Source organism: Sesamum indicum, linkage group LG7 (assembly GCF_026168435.1).
Source record: "Sesamum indicum cultivar Baizhima isolate 11 linkage group LG7, ASM2616843v1, whole genome shotgun sequence".
Taxonomy (NCBI): domain Eukaryota; kingdom Viridiplantae; phylum Streptophyta; class Magnoliopsida; order Lamiales; family Pedaliaceae; genus Sesamum; species Sesamum indicum.
The window spans coordinates 9,623,739-9,641,644 of NC_142663.1; the positions used below are offsets into that span (position 1 = coordinate 9,623,739).

At 32.2% G+C, this 17,906-nt stretch overlaps 1 protein-coding gene across 5 annotated transcripts; it reads right to left on the minus strand.

Annotated features, from left to right (window-relative positions):
• Positions 1–7,953: 7,953 nt before the first annotated feature.
• On the minus strand, positions 7,954–14,871 carry PRD1 (putative recombination initiation defect 1). 5 transcript variants are annotated; one of them, XM_088882438.1, is made up of 10 exons: positions 14,375–14,475; positions 14,037–14,272; positions 13,234–13,343; positions 12,971–13,146; positions 12,074–12,385; positions 10,765–11,716; positions 9,984–10,686; positions 9,630–9,910; positions 8,883–9,549; positions 7,956–8,672 (listed from the first exon to the last, which is right to left on the minus strand). In XM_088882438.1, the coding sequence occupies exons 4-10, from the start codon at positions 13,122–13,124 to the stop codon at positions 8,436–8,438; spliced, it is 3,306 nt and encodes a 1,101-aa protein (XP_088738564.1). In that variant the 5' UTR covers positions 13,125–13,146; positions 13,234–13,343; positions 14,037–14,272; positions 14,375–14,475; the 3' UTR covers positions 7,956–8,435. The 5 variants fall into 5 exon arrangements, with proteins under 5 accessions (XP_088738563.1, XP_088738564.1, XP_088738562.1 ...); XM_088882436.1 differs by lacking the exon at positions 14,037–14,272 and having other exon boundaries at positions 7,958–8,672; positions 12,074–12,151; positions 14,375–14,871; XM_011085890.3 differs by lacking the exon at positions 14,037–14,272 and having other exon boundaries at positions 7,958–8,672; positions 14,375–14,871.
• Between the last annotated feature and the right edge of the window lie 3,035 nt (positions 14,872–17,906).

Sequence of the window (17,906 nt, forward strand, 5' to 3'; positions counted from 1 at the left end):
AATATGGTCAATATTCTTCTAAAATTGATTGATGGACATATATAGCATGTATATTAAAATGCCAAGTTCTAATCATTTTATTAAAAAAGTATTTAATTAAGTGAAACATAATATAATTATCAATTTTCTTTGACTGTGGTTTAATGCTCGATACAGCAGACAAAAATGTCTACTTTTATATTTTCATCTTTAGAAAATAGTGATTGATAATTAATATATAATCTCATACATTAATAACTAATATTTTATAAAATAAAGTCCAATAATTTTGGGATGTAAGCAAAAATAAAATATGCATTAATTACTAATATTTTATAAAATAAAGCCCTATAATTAAATGAACAGATAATACAATAATAATTTCTCTTTCACTATTGTTAATATTCGGTATTAAATTAATTCTCACTCACAATTGTCAGTTTTTTATTATACTTTCAAATACCAATGTAATTATTTATTTATTTCAAATGGTCAACATCATCTTTTAACTGTCGATATACTATTACATTTATCGTACACTTTCATCCATATTCATCACATACTCCACTTTTAGTTATATATTAATTTTTTTAGGATAATTACACCGTCCTCCTCTGAGGTTTTGGTGTAAGTAAATCCTCTGTGGTTTGAAAATTACATCTAGTACAGTACCCCTGACGTTTAAAATAGTTTTCACCCTGAGAAGGATAATTTTAAAATCTATGTCAAATATATCTGATTATATGTGTGCAAATATTGCGTGTCATGATAGCTAGTATTTAATAAGATAAAGTCATATTTTGGTGTGTATACCAAAAATAAAGTTATAAGCAACATATTTGGAATAGAGCATTATAAATACTCAAAATTGCATATTATAACCAAATAAGGAGGGGCAAAATATTGTTTTAATCCCATAAAATAAAGGTATAATTCTTTTTGGTACTACAACTTTGATCGGTGATGCTTTTAGTCCCATAAAACTCAAAATAATGTCTTTTTAGTCCCAAAAATATAATTTTGAGACTTTTTAGTCCCAAAAAATGTAACTCTGAGACTTTTTAGTTTTAAAATTACAATGCTTTTTTAGTTCTAAGTGATGCCCTTTTAGTCCCAAAACCACAACGCAGACGACTTTTTAGAATTAAAAATGTGTGATTATAAGTTTTATGGAATTAAAAGCAGCACCTACCATAGTTGTGGTATCAAAATAAATTCTATCTTTATTGTACGAGGCTAAAAAGGCATTTTGTCCAAATAAGAAGGTAGTCAACTGGAGCCAATATATTGTTCAAGAAGATTAAGTAACTAATTTCATTGGAATGAAATATATAATAGTACAAGAAAAAGATCCCCTATAGCAAGAATTTTCGAGATTTAATTTACATAACATGCAATTAAGTACTAAAATAAGTAATGATTTGATTATTGCGTGGAGATTTAATTATTCTTTTATGTATTGTTTCGTGTCAATATGACTAGCTAGGACCCTTTTTTTCTTTTAATGTAAATTTTATTAATGTAAATCAGATTGTACAAATACAATATCAAGTCAAAAGTCTCACACCAGTTCTAATTTTCACGATAACAAGGATGTGTTCCTGGCCGTGTAATTCACGGGATTCAGAACATCGGTGTGTATATAGTTATGGTAATAATATATCCAAACTATTTTTCAAATCTTGTAAGTGGCGACTGAAGCTTAACTTGACGTTTGCATATTCGCAAGCACTCCATAGAATATGCGCAATCGAAGAACAAATGCTGGTGAATTTCATCAAATTTCGATCCACAAAGAACATAATGCCTATGGAAGTGTTGCAACCAAGGTTTGTCCAAAGCGGATAATTGTTCTTGGATAGCAAGCCATGGAATAAAGAAATTCTATTATATTATAGTCGGTCGCTCCATCAAATTATGTCAATTAATAATAGTGCTTTCCAGAATGTAGAGTTAAAGTGCAGAGATGCGGAGAAAGTACCACTATCAAATTTTCAAACTGACGAGTCGAGTTCTGACCGCAATATTGGAATGAACTCTTATTTTTTATCCCAAAACTTTAAAAAAATAATATTTTTTGTTCTTGCACTTAACGGTCGCGTAATTTTATCATTAAACATTTAACAAAAACATATCATCTAAAATTATTATACTTTTAACATTACGAAACCAAAAATAAAAAACTTGTAATTAATAAAATAAAAAATAGAATTAGTATTTGAACACTTAAAGTAGAACAATCACTGCAGCAGCATTTCTTTAATATTTATCCATTTACTCCCACAACAACTGGACCGTGTTACACGCCTCTGCTTTTGTTGACTTTAATGCATTCCTTAAATCAAATCTTGCCCAGCTTTTGCCATGTTTCGCCGTTGTCACGGACCAATCAAAATAGCATCTTGACTTGTAATCCACGTCACAACTGCTTGATAAGCCAATAGCGTTTCACCGTGACATTGGTAGGTCACCTACCCCGTAGTCCATCATCGGAACATCGTAGAGAGAATCCAAGGGACAAAGATGTGAAAGATGATTAAAATAATGATTGCAACCTCTTTATTAGTATATATAAATTTGCATAACTAAAAATTGGTTTGTCCTTATTCACACAAACCCACCCAACAAAAGTTGTTTCTTGGTGTTAGGCCAACCAACATTTTCTTTTATTTTTTTATTAACAAGAATTAAATAGTAATGAGATAATTACGCTCACCTTTCTTTAAAATTTAATATAATTATACGTAAATTTTGTGTATTTTAAAAAGTAAATTTAGTACTCATAAAGTTTGCTTTCGTCTAAAATATAATCAAAATTCATCGAATTTTATATTATTAATTAAAAAAATCAGATAAAGATTACAGGTCAAATAAGTATTTTTATGATTAAATTACCCTTATACATCTTCATAGTTAATGCATGTGAGTAGGTATATCCTTACCATTATAAGGGTTAATTTAGTAGCAAAAGATTTGTTTGACATGGAGTAAGTCAATAATTATAAGTCAATCAAGGGTAAATGTCGATTTTCATTCAGTATTTTTTTTATTAATATCGATAAATTCATTAAATTTTGACTAACAAGAAAATATATTTGTTAGACAAAAGTAAATTTTAGAAGTAATAAATATAATTTATAGATTATAGAAAATATAAGTGTAATTACTTCCAATATCAAGAAAAGAAATTATAATTATGTCAATATTAATTAATGCTTTGAATTTCACATATAAAAATTGGTTAGCATTAAATGACTTGTGTTTTCTCCTTGACTAAAAATTGTGGGCCATAACATTTGACATTTTGTGGAAATTAGATCTTTGGACTATGTGTTTTTATTTAGATAAAATTAAGCCAAAAATTTGAAATTTCGTGACACTTTTATCTAATAATATTGCAAATAGGCAAATTATTCTTTTTGAAAAAAATAGTAATTGCTCCCATGTGTTTCTAAAATAAAGCAATTTATCCCCCTAAACAGTTGTTTCATTTTAAAAAATATAGGGAGTAAATTGTCGATTTTTTTTTCATAAGGAGGTAATTTGCACATTTTCAATATTATGGGAGAATAAATTGCATTTTTTTCATTTGTATATGGTGCGTAATAGATTTTTGGTTAGTAATATATATGGCGTGTACTCTTTTGATTTGATTTCTGTTTTAAAATATATTTTGCTGAAAATAGGTCTTGCTACAGAGAATGGGACTTTGTGGTTTATATAATTGACAAATTTCTCATCTTCATTCGGTATAAGATGATAATACGCTCTTACTCATTATTATTTTTGTCATTTTCACAATGAACAAAATAAAAATTAATCTAGACAATTATTTATATATTTTTTTTAATTGAAAATTTGATATTATGCTTACGGATGTCGAGTAGCAGCATTCAATATCGAACAATTTTTGTTGTATTTTAAGATTATCGAAGAACTAATATGTAAAATAAAAATTAGTATTATAATGTTTAACTCGGTAATTGTCTTAGTGAAGAAACAAAGTAAAAATACTAAGGGTTCGTTTGGTTCAAATGAGAAGAAAAGAGAAGTGAAAGGAGAAGGGGAGGGAGAATAATAGTTTTTTTTCTCAAATTGTTTGGTGTGATTCGAAGGGAAGTAAATCTCAAATACTTCTACTTATTTGGTAAGAGGAAAACGGATTGAAAAGAAAAGACTATTTTTTATAATTTTACTGAATAACCATTCTCTTCATTTTGTATTAAAAAATAAATAAATTAATATTATACTAATATAACTTTAGTATATCAAAAACTTAAAAATTTTATTAGTAAAAATATTTATCAAACAAGAACAAGAATATTTTTTATTAATAAAATATTCAACATTGAGTACGGTAGTTTTTCAGCGATTTATTTATCTTTTCTCTGGCGATTATGTACAGTATTATCAGCATGGAAGGAAAAAGAAATGGAGAAAAATTATATATATACGAGCAATAGAGTAAATAAAAGTAAAATATATATTTTTTTGTCTTTTTGGCCTTATACTTTCACTTTTCCACTCAATTTTGGAGGGGAACAAAATTGGACTCCGGAGGGATTCCATATATATCAAGTTTTATTTTCTCTGCATCTCTTATCCCTAACCAAATATCAAATTTTTCTCTTATATATTCATTTTTACTTCAATTTCTCTTATACTCCTACTTTTCACCCCAATCAAACATACTTTAAAAAAGATACGAAAATTAGCAAGATTGAAGTTGAAAGTGAAGTTACATTGCTTGACCTACTTAGACCACTATTTATAGGAGCATGATGAGAGAAACGAGGATGCGATTGAGGGTGGTTTGGATACCTCTGAATTCCTTAGGATGTCTATTTTACGAGATATGATTGATTTAATTGTACACCAATTATCATCTATGTCTTACGCATGTATAAATAGAATTTGTCACATCAGTAGAAAAGTAGCTTAGTAGGGGGGGTGGGGGGACTCTACATGTTGGCTTATTTACCAAGCTCTAGTTGACAGGATTATCTTTGCTAACATACCTTTGTAGTAACATGTCATCCGAAGTGTGAAATATTGTTGACATGTCAGCTTAGCTAATCGAGTCACCGGCAGATTGAAATTGGCCCTGGGCTAGTTGTGTTTAATATTTTGTTGCCTGCTGATATTATTTTAATGGAACCTAAATTTTTAGATCGATTGGACTGGACAACTCCACTGGACGTTAAAAAATCGTTACCCTCGTTAACCCATTTAATTCTTTTGATAAAATTGAAAACTTCTGAAAACAATATTTACTTTTACAAGAAAAACCCCAAAAGAAGTGTTTTTCATCATTTAAACCTTTGCACCTTGTTGTCTATGTAATATTTGAGACGGAAATAAAGGCGCATTTAAAGAAAAGTTGTTGAACGCGTCTTTACTTGAAATGGTTGTCTTGTGGCGCCCTATACAATAATTGTCATGCTTCCGTGGGGACTCATGCCATACACCATACCCCTAAAATCAATATCTCTAGTAATATGAACACCATGACACAGAAAATATAATATAATTAGAACACGACACTGATACGATTATATATAATATATATTTTTATTATATTTATTATCAATTTATCATAAAATTAACATATGCAATAAGAATAATATTAAGATGAAATATAAAATAAGCATGTCTTACATTTATATTTTTTTAATCATATTTGACTTAAAAATATACATAATAAGTTTATTTTAAAAAGTATGTAATAAATTTTTTTTAATATTTGAATTAATTATTAGTAATTTCTTCTCAAAACTTTTAATTTGAGATGAGGTGATTTAATGCTTTTTATTTTTTACTAAGCTCATTTTTTTTTTTAAAAAAAAGCTCAAAATTCTTTGGAATTAAAAAAAAGACAAAATGTGTCTAAAATGTGTTGGACACGCTTGATGTTGTGTCCTTTTTTATTCTTTTTTTTTTAAAAAAAAAATCGGACACACGATCCTGTTCGAGTCGTGTCCGTGTCCGATACTGCATCATGTAATTTTTCAACGTGTCCGTGTATTACAGGAAATAATCTACACATAAATTAATAATCTCTCACATTATATAATTATCAACTTTTGCAAGCATTTATTTAGTGCTCTCATTTAAAATATATGGGTAAATTATATGACACCATATGAGGTTAAAATACATAAATTTCTCTACTTTTTGTAAAGTTACAGCTATACCTGTTAAGGTTATAATTGTAATTACAACTACACTTCATACTCAATGAAAAATATTACACTAACACCCTTTAGGGGGTGTAGCTGTAATTTTGTAAAACTCAATGAAAAATATACACTAACACCCCTTAGGGGATGTAGCTATAATTTTATAAAATACTGAGAGTATTTGTGTAATTTAACCTAATTTTAAGGGATGTCAACATAAATTTCCATATATATATATATATATATATCTTATAGCATTTTTTTACTGTTATATTTGGATTTAAAAGAAGAATTTAAAAAAAATATTTCAATTGACTTAATACGAAAAGAATTTGAAATTCATCAATATTTAACAAAATATAAATCAAATTTAAAATCGTTTAATCCAAAATTATTCAAACAAATTCAAAAAATTTGTCAATAAAGATTTGAAATTCTTGAAATTGGTCTGTTGGGGAGTTATTTCACTTCTATATTTTAATTTGTAAGCATATTTCTTCTTTTCTTCAATAAACACAGCACGAGAAGTTCTTGTTCTCAAATTTGAAACAAATTCAAAACAATCAGATAGTAAATTAATTACATTTAAAATGTCAATTAATAGAAAAAGAATAATTAATCATAAATTAATGTAATAATATTTATCATACGATTCCATTGGATTGGAGATAAACAAGTCTAAGCACAAATAAACACAAATACGACAAACAGAAATGATTACGGATGTTCACGGTGCGGTTTTGATTTTTTAAAATTTATTTTCAAATTAAATTGTCATTGGCAGTTTTATAAAATAATTTTTTAAATTGCTTTTAAAACCAAAATCAAATGTGCGGTTGCGGGTGGTTTGCGGTTTTTAATATTTATAACAAAAATGAGATGTTGAGACTAACAAAAATCAAGAGATGAAATAAATCTTTATATGTAGCAAGCAAGAAAACCTACATTATGCACCACATAGTACAATCACTCCCCACAACTTTAAATAGATCAAAATATAACAACATATATATATCAATCCAACAATGTACACTTAATCCAACAAAGTCCAATAGTCGGATTTAGATATAAAATAAAAAATTTGAGAAATTTGTAAAATAGTTTAAATTTTAACGACACGATATAAAAAAGACATAATTTAAATTTAATAGAACTAATTCCGTTACTAGTCAAAATCACGGTAAACAAAAAAAAAGAAAAAGAAAAAGAATGTGATCCTTTTTAATGGGAATAAAAAAATATTTAGCCCTCCGTATTTGGTATTATGTTGAAAAATCCGTTGAAGTTTGTTGGAATTTAGAATACATTGAAATAACTTCATCTTGCATTTTCTTCTTTCTAAATAAATGTTGATTTTTCAAAATAAGTGCTCAAATTACATAATTGTATTTCCAATTATGCTGCACAAGATTTCTCTTTTGTATTTTTCTTTCTAGAACCAAACATGGAAGAAAGGTATTTTTCTCATTATTGTACTTTATTTTTTCTGGGCGTACTTTGCATTTTTCTTTTTTGGCTTTATTACCACCAAAACTTTGAGATTCCAAATATAACAGAAGTATAAGATTCGGATATTTCACCCAAAATCGGGTTTACATTCCGAATTTGGTTTTAAGACCGAAAGAAGTTGCAGCACACTGAAGAGTTCAAATTGTGCTTAAATTTCTAGCCATCAGTAACCTGAAAGGCATGAAAACTAAATATGAATCAAAAAAGATCAAATCAAGCACAAGCTTCTGTACTCGTTTCACATTTTTTCTTAAATTTCTACGTCAACAATTGCTTCCTTTAAAGGTAGTTTACGAAGAAAGTATCTCCAAGCAAGTGAAAATTACAACCTAACAACACAACTCTGGTCATATACATGATCCATTTATAAGTTTGACAGAGTAACCACCTAAAGTAACAAGCGTATTATATTTATCACCTAACTAATGAAGTATTGCCACGACATTCATGTCAAAGTTTCTCCGGAATTGGAGAATATATTTTCATATGTTGCACCCAGTATACTAACAGTGAAGCTTATGCATTCTCAATCAAAGATCCAGTACACTGAGGTTTCTATCTCATATTAGACTCATACAAGCCTCTCACACATGTTCCCTCAGTCTGGAGCTGGGGAAAGAGAGCGGCGAATGCCATGAAGGATACAAGTATGTAATTAGGATTATTAGTACGTGTAGAGGTATAAGAGTTACGAACGTAATGGCCTCAGAATAACTCTCTAAAGCGGGTAAAGTATTGAATTCAAGAAAGCATATCTGAAAACTATACTTAAACTTCATCCTCTTCCATCAAGCATTTAGTAAATAATTCTATTTCTTCTAGTAATTCTTTCTTTCTACTCTGAGACCTCCCGAGGTAAAAATGAGGATATGAATGAGATGACACAAGGCTGAAGAGAAAGGTACGGGTTTTCCCTACATGATCTAGATTAACAGCTACATGCTGCATGTGATCCTCTATGCTGCTATCCTGAATGTCATTGGTGTACACTTGTCGTCTACATGCCTACAAGAGCTCATAGAATGTTAGATGAAGAATGATAACATTAATAGTGATAGCATATAAAAGTTCCGTATGTACTTCTAGGATCCTAATAAACTGAGCATTGCTCATCGTATTTGATAGAAAATTAATGAACTCCTCGATTCATATTCTTTACCTCTTCTCTAGGGTTCGGGTAAGGAAAATTCGATTATAAGATAAATGCAGTTTTACCTGGAACACTCTATTGAGGTCAGCAATATGTGAAGGATTCAGACGCCCAGAAACCAGAAGTTGTCGAAACAAAATCACTAATTCAATGTTCACATCACTCGGGGATATGTTCTGAATAATACCTCGTATAGAAGAATCATCAAACACTTTAGTCATCCAGGAAGGTATTTTGCTCAGTTTTAGCAATGAAACTGCGACATTAGCAGCGGGCTTGTGATGAATCATAAGGGATTTTGTCGTGAGACTTGGAGCAGACAAAGACATGACCAGCTCCTCTACTATCAATCTACACCAGTGGTCCTTTTCCGAAATCATAGGTTCAACTTGAAGCTCTCTCCATGTTGTGAGAGACGAGAAACATAGGGAACAATTCAGTGCGACTCTGACGTCATTAAAAAATATCAGGCCTTCTAGTACAGCTGCTAATGACGACAGGTAGCCTTCTCTTAATTTCAGATCAACAAGAGTTCTACTTGTATAATCTGATATTCCACTAAATAGCTCCACAAGACAAAATGAAGCAATTAGTTTTACTGGAGCAGATCCAAAGTGCATCAACTTGCACAAGTCATGGCATCGGATGCTGACATAGGATAATGGCTGCATATTGCGTCCCTCATCAAGCAAAATTTGGAAGTCAATAATACCTGGTAGGATAGCTCGTATGCTGTGAAACCAATGAAATCAGCATGGAATAAGAAAAAAAACAATAATATATCTCTCCTGCATCACTCATAATATGGTTACCTTCTCAGGGAGAAGAAGAGTAGCAAAAGCACAAATATGAGAACATCCCCTATTCTGGTTCCTTCGTCATGGTCAGAAAGAGCAGGTCCCTTCGAACAAGCTTCAGAGATTATGTTATTAATTGATGAGACCAAAGAAACATTCAAAATTATGAGTTTAGAAGCTTCCATAAGTGCCTCCTTTGTTGAGTGGTGCAAAATCAGAGAAAGAATGCCAACTATTGTGAGAACTTCTTCAGTCCATCCGTCTGAAGCCACAGCCAAGAACATGTAGTCCATCAACTATATAGAGGAATATCTAAATTAACTTTCTGGAGTTACATAAGAAAAGTGACAAGAATAGTAAATTTCATACCTTAACTGTAATCCCTACCCAAGCTTCACCATCAGAGATCGATTCAGACTGTACTGATTGTAAAGTACTAAAAACAAGTTGAGATGTGGCCATGAATAATTCTGGGAAATCATATATTGGATAATTATAAATACTTTGTAGCACACCATCCATCCCATGCATGCAGAAATGATCTGAAGCAACTGGAGCAATTTCAATCATTTCTTTACATGTTTTTAATACTGAAATGATGTCACACTCTTGGCAGGAATTTTCCACAAGCTCTCCCAATAAGCATACGAAAACCATTGCTCCAAAGTTGTCCCCAGATGTTATCAACTCAGCAAATGCATGTAAATTGACTTCTTGGCTAGTTTCATGATAATTGTTACCAATTGAGCCGTTGCATCTGCAGAATTTTAGTATCTGATCAGACAATGGCTTGCAGAGTTTCTCTTGTTGGAACAGCCATCTCAGTGATGTCAAGTGGATCTTGGTAGAAAGAGAATCCCAATCCTTGTCAGCCAATAGCTGAAATAGGATTCTTTCAGCTTCTGGGCTGTAAGGTATTTGGTAGCTCAGCTTTGCATATCCCCTGTAAAGCCCATAAAGATTTACTAGTAATTCTATGGTCACTGACTCAGAAGCTCCACAGAGGAAATCACTGCTGTTGAGTAAAATAAATTGCTCCAGAGAAGCTAGTACCAGCTTGTCATCTGCAATCCTAACCAATGAAAGAAAGACACACTAGTTAATTTTCTGGAGAGATGTGGGAGTAGAATGTAGATGAGAATCTTGTTACCTGTCATTATAAAGAGAGCTAACATACAATACCAGTAGAACTGCAGATTGACAAGAAAGCAACTCAGGATTATGGATACTCTTCTGACCAAGAAGGAATAACAAATCTGTAGGGTCGGATGGCAAATGGAGAGCAGCATCTCTGATAGGTTGCCCAAAATCAACTCCTAGAAGTACATCAACAATTGAACTGAAGATCAGATAAACCCTCCATTTCATCTTTTCTGAGGGAAACAGGCCCAAGCATCCAAATAATGCACTGAACCATGAAGATGAAACTAGACACTCTGCAAAATTCTTGGTGTCATCATTAGGATCCTGAAGCAGTATGGAATGAAGAGTTTCAATCACTCCCAAGATAATAGCTTCTTCCATGTCATTGATCGCCGTCATGAACCAAGGTAACATTTGCAATTTAAGAATGTCTATAATACAAACCCTTAGTCCCACATTAGATGAGATAGGGAAACTATCTTCCTGAGCAAATGCGTATGCTTCCTTCAGTAGGTAAAGTAAGTGCAAAATTTGATCAGTGTCTGTTTGAACATTGTCCAGACAAATTGAAACAGCAGATTGTGATGCATTTTTTACTGATGCTGCCAAGCTTTCATTTCCGCGAGAAGATGAGCATTTCATGATGGCAACAAGTATTGAGCATGACAAACTGAATGTCTCTGGAAGCATGTCAATATGTTTAATCAACATTGCTACCAAGATACTAGCTATTTCTTCAGCACTGCACGCTGATACTATTCCAGGACAGTTTAAAATACAGTCTAACATAAGCTTCAGCAATCGGTATTGTACAGGTTGAAAAGGAATTTCTGCTACATATCGCAGAATGGGAACCAATGTTGAGAACCCAATCGCGAGCCTTTGTCTGAAGGCTACATCAGCATTTGACAAAAGATCAAGAACCTGAATTGAAGAGTTGACAATTGGATCTTTGCTTCCTAGAAAATAACCAGAACACAGAAAAGATAAAAATGAAAAAGTTTGTTGAACTTTAAACTGTTAGCCTTTTGAACTTAATATTAATATTATCATATTTTGGCAAAAAGGACTAATTGGGAAAGAACTGATAGCTCAGGATGTTGTGGTGTCAAGTAAAATGGCATAAGGACGTGTCAGTTTAGGATATAAGTATTTCTCAGATACTAAAACTTCGCCAATAATCAAGAAATGAACAGGATTTTACTGATGAACAAATGATATAATGCAATAATGGATTATTATCAATTATTTGTTGATAAACTGCTACAGTTGTATACATGAAGTATCTGGCACATTATGTTCCATCAAACATTTACCTGATAATCTCAGTATTTCAAATATATAATCTGCTATATTCTGTTCTACAAATACTTGGCATTCTTTCCCGGAGACATCTGCAGATGAAAGATACCTAAAGATCAAATCCAATGTGGCAATCTGAACTTGGCTATCTGAAGAAAGCAGGGGGCCTTTTACTGCCTCAGAAAACAAGACTTCCAGAGGTGGCCCATCTATGACATGCTCAGTTTTTTGCATGAAGTTATCAGCAACGAAGGTATCCATGCTCCAAACATGATCTAAGCATGCACTCTGAAAAAAACCCCTCTGAGCTAACACTGTCAAAAAGGCTAGAGTAGGAAGAAGTGGTTATGATATACAAGACAATATATATATATATATATATTATCATGTACCACCCTATATTTTGCTATCATAGTGCACGTAAAATTTAGTTGCAACAAGGATTCCAGAAATAATTACAAGCAAAGATTCTCGGGTATGTTAATTGCTGTAACCGTGTCTTCTATACTTGTTCTGTAGACTGGAACCTTCAAGCATAGTCATTACTAGTTGATAGCCACTGACTCAGCCATTTACGTGAGAGATGTGATGCTTCAGTCATTCCATGAAAATAAACTAAGTTCATGCATGAATCACGAAAGCCAGTTAGAAAAATTGCTTTTTCATATAATCTTCTTCAGCCACTGAAATTTCTTGCCAAAAACTTGATAGTAATTGTATTTATGATAGAAAAAGTTCAAGCACGAAAACTCCAAAGCCAGTTAGAAAAATTGCTGTCATATAATCTTGTTTAGCAACTGAAATTTCATACGAAAACTTGATAGCAACTGTGTTTATGATTGAAAAAGAAATGTAAATTTAGAAAGAGATGCAGATAACTTGCAAACAAGGAGCATCAGGAAGAAACTAACCTACACAGTTTAGTCGAACATCATCACTTTGACTTTTCATGAGGATGTCAAGTGATATGTGCAAAATCTTGGGGCAGTAGGCCAGTAAAATATCAGCTCCATCATCACCCATATATGTGTAATGCAGGATGGATGATTTATATAGAACAAACATAATCTCCCCTTGGATTTCATCACTATATATAAGAAGGAAGAGAAATGTTTCAGGAATAAGTTCATGCAAGGTAAAGAGAAATGACTTGCTCCTGCATTGGTTCACTCACTTAGACAACTGAAGACCTGAGACAAGGTTGAAAATGAGGGTATCTTTGTTTCTAATGCAGCCATACAAATTACAATCCTGATTATCCAGGAGAACACCAAAGCAGTGAAGCTGCACTTAAAGAATAAATTTATTACAAAAAAGCACTAGGAAGATTTAGCATGGAGATAATATGTGCTTGAGAACCATTCTTCTAAAGATTAAATCTCAGCAGAAATGTTACAAAATTTTGAGGTTATTCTACGGGCACATAAAACACACATGTGAGTGGAGAAAAAAGGAATACACAGGCTTAAATATATAAAAATCAAGTTTCAGGCATACATATATTAGACGTTTTAGTCTTAGAAACAACCTTTTTTCTTTTTATTTTTTTGGTTACAAGTCTTAGAAACATTTAAGCCAGCTAACAGAGATCAAATCATACCAATACAAAACTCAGATTCCAAATAAACATGGACAGATGTATCTTGGCTTCTGCAACCGTACCTCCGTGAGAGCAAAAAGTATGCAATTGATCATGGACAACAAACAGCATTGGGAAAGTAACTTCTTTAGATCGCCAATAACAAGTAGTCTAATGCCATTTCTTTGTACAACTACTGAAAACTCTTATGAAGTACGACCAGATATTGGTATCATAACCTGGCTTTCATATTTCTAAGTTTCTCATAATGTTAAAAGATGCCAATAGCCATCGTGATAGTTCATTAATGGCCCAAACATTTAAAAATCATTAAGAACGGACAACAGAAAAAGGCTATGTCTCCAGTAAGAAGGGGTGTGGTATTGTTTGCATGTTACCTTCCACAATTTTGTCCTTGCTGATCAAGCATAAATGTCAAGTTACCCATAGCATCCATCACTTAACAACCAAAAGATTTTCATAAACATAATCATCAAAACTCCAATTCACTACTACAACCGGCTGAGACTCCCGCATTTAGATATTCTCCTTGTACTTTTAGCTCCATAGTTGACCAATAGGTACATTTAATTGAAAACCTTTCAATTTGTAGGCTGTTCCATTTTTAGTTCCACTGCTGGGTTCCAGATAAATGCATGCAAACACAAACATGGCAAAATTCTTCAAAACTCATCAATCGAGGGGGATAATAAGAAAAGAATGACCCGCTTATTACCATATACAATTGGCGACGGCTCCATGCCAACGATCCACTTGATAGCCAATCCGACACCCTAGCGACGAATTCCCCGCGCACCTCCTCATTGCCATTTCCGCTGCTACTGGAACCATCACACAATCTCTGGATCAAATGGATGGTTTGTTTGGCAATGGGCTCATCGTCGAAGTTGGATAAGACGGAAACGAGAGGGGAAATTAGGAAGTGAGAGTGGTAGGTAAGAAGAGAGTGGAAGAAGTGAGGCTGAGAGAGAGCTTGAGAAAGCTGAGAAAGGGCGTAGGAGAGGTGAAGCGTGGGCGATTTGGGATTGGAGAGAAGATTGGAGAGGCAGAGGAGGCAGATGGAGCCGCCCTCGGCTGTTGGGAGGATGAGTGAGGAACGGTGGCCTTGAGCGCAGGTTTCCGGCGGCAGAGCGGTGGTTGTGGCATACATAATTGAGAGAGTTGAAAAGGGAGGCGGGAAAAGGGAGCTTTATTATACAGTATATGGTTAATTGACAAGCACTTGAGTTTGTAGGATAAAACTCACATAGCCTATGGCCCCATTCATCATATCATAATAATCATTAGCCATTTATGCAATATTAATATTGTATGCGGGGCATACTTTTTTATGAGCGTGAGAGCAAGGGATGTCAAATTGAGTTACTTGACGCATGATCATTTTCAGTTGATCATTTTGACAACATGGGTGTTGAGCCCATGTCCATACTGGCGTTTCGTGATGTTCGAGACGGATTTTTGAAAGTGATGATATTCCATGACCGTATGCTCAACAGATTTTTCTTGTCAACGTGTGAATATCTTGTATGCAAAATCCATCAATAGTTGATTGGGCCAATTCCAAACAGATAATATAATCGTTTGTTCCTAACAGCACCATATGGTGCGATATGGAACTGTAAGCATAACTTCACCCGAACAGTACAAACAACTGTCCAGGTCATAAGAAATATATTGTATGAGATTTAGTCTGATCAGGTATCTTATATCAAACCATTACGTACATCTATACGAATATTAAATGCACGTTAACTTACATCGTGTCATTTATTGCAGTTTATCTGGCAGCCATATGATATGGATTGAAATGTCATTATGATTTACGCAGCTGATTTTAACCCTCAACTATGGAGATTAACATGTTCTTTAATATATGCAATAGTGGAGATGCATCATCACAGACGGGTCTTTCGCCAATTCAGATGAGGCAAAATAATTCAGAAGCGCTAGATTCTCGGGACATGAGCCTACATAAGATCTCTCGTTCCAATCGAACGAGCACAAATTGAAACCTGCAACACATATAATATATCATTAGATGACAAAGACAATATGACACGACCGTACAAAGGCCATCCATTTCCAACAAAAGATATAGAACGAGGGTATTAAAAATGGTACAACAACATAACACGTGTGGATATCATATCAACCTGATGTTGCATCTATGTTTCAAAGGTATGTTATATAATATCATATCCTTTATTTTAAACACTTTTTTTACATTAAAATTCATTATTTTTCTATAATCTTCAAACAGAAAGAGGTAAATGTTTTTGAAGCAATTTGCCAATTTAGACCACTAAATATTAAAGGGTACGATCAATTGGTGGACCAACTCGCGCATGGAATACAAAATAGGCAAAAAACCCTAATACATTAACCAACACAAATTGCAATGTCATCTGATAATGCTCTCTCCACATCCCACATGCAAAGAAGAAGTTACAGTCGAATGTCTATTAATTCAGTTGAACTTGATGACGTTGGGATGGATATAATTGATCCTTCTACAGTATATGCACTTTAAGATTAATACGTTTATCAACCGTTTCAAGATTACTACGTGCCTCAACCTACAGTATATGCACTTTAAGATTAATACATTTCTCAACCGTCTCAAGATTACTACGTGCCTCAACTGCCATAAAACGATTGGTTCCAATTGGTTCCATATGTCAAACCATGCAGAAGCTTATTCTTCATATGTAGATCTTAACTTTAATCTTGACATTAATCAAACATATGCACCAAGCTATACCATTTCACCAATTCCGTTCCCATATTTAGTACGTAATAATATGGAATCCAATTCTATAGCATCATCAAGTTAGTTGCATATTAATTCCAATGGTAATGATTATAATGAACAAAATGAGCCAATACAAAATGTGTACAAAAAAATAAAAAGACTTCACTATTAACGCCACAGATGCAATTGTGAAACATACATTTTTTATATTTTTATTGTAATATTTGTAACAAATTATTATAATTATAATATTTAAATTTATCATTAATAATTATAGTGCAACGAGGGATGTCATCATTAATAATTTGCCTCGATCGTAGATGACATCCACGAGGCCGAGTCGTGGACTTCGCCTTTATTTTAGAAAAAGAAAAAACACTCGCCTTTATTTTAAAAAAAGAAAAAACAAATTTGCGCAGTCAAGTTGTGGACGCTGTCCACGACCCAACTGTTGATTTCTTAAAGAAACAAATTATGTGTTGAGTTGGGGACGTTGTCACAAGTTTGTTAATACATTTAAAAAATAATATTATTTTTATAATTTTTTATTTTTTATAGTAAAAAATAATTGGGCGACTTATAACGTCTACAAAAATAAATACAATATAAATTAATGGCACAACAATCATCTAATGATTCATGCAAAGTAAATGAAATATTAAATTATCATCTTACCCAAATATCTCAATATTAATCTTGAAAGTTGAAACTAACAATGCCCCTTGAATCCCATAAAAAAAAAAAACAGTAAAGGAACCCTCAAAAGAACAAACGAATTGTTTAGCTAAAGACAGATATTTAAAGAGAAAATTATCAATCAATGAAACAAAAAAAAAAAAAAAAAATCAACGGGGAAGTAAAAGAATAATTGAAAAAATATAAAATTGAAAAAACATTAAAGTAAATTACTCAGGAATTCATAATAAGAGCAAATAGAGAAAAGATAAAGACTATAAAAATAGAAAAAAATAAGGTAAACATAAAAATAGAAAAGTCCTGCAGATATTATTCATAGAAACTGTGACAACGAAATTAACTGAAAAGATAAAAACAAAAGAATAGTAATAAATGGTCGTTTTGAACAAAGAACCAACACCCCAACATAATGCGCGTAGCTGGTTAAAGGAAAAATGAGTAATCAAATACTCAAATCTCCAGCCTTAATATATGATTTGATTAATGAAGCAATGGTTATATTGGACATTAGAAAAGATGAGAAGTGTAAAAGTATAAATTAACCTTTCTATCATGTGATTTTATGGGAACTTTTTCAGGACGGTTCATTAAGATTAGCTAATTTGTAACTATAAATTGATTTCAAGTGAGAGATTTGATTTTGTTAGTTGAAATTCAGAATCATAACAAATATCCCACCAATTAGAATTTTTGAATTTTGTTAAAATACTTAAAAGTAATAAAATTAAATAAAAAATAAAGGAGAAGAAGTATGTTGATGAAGACTTATATTGTGAAAATAGGATTAGAACTTAAACTT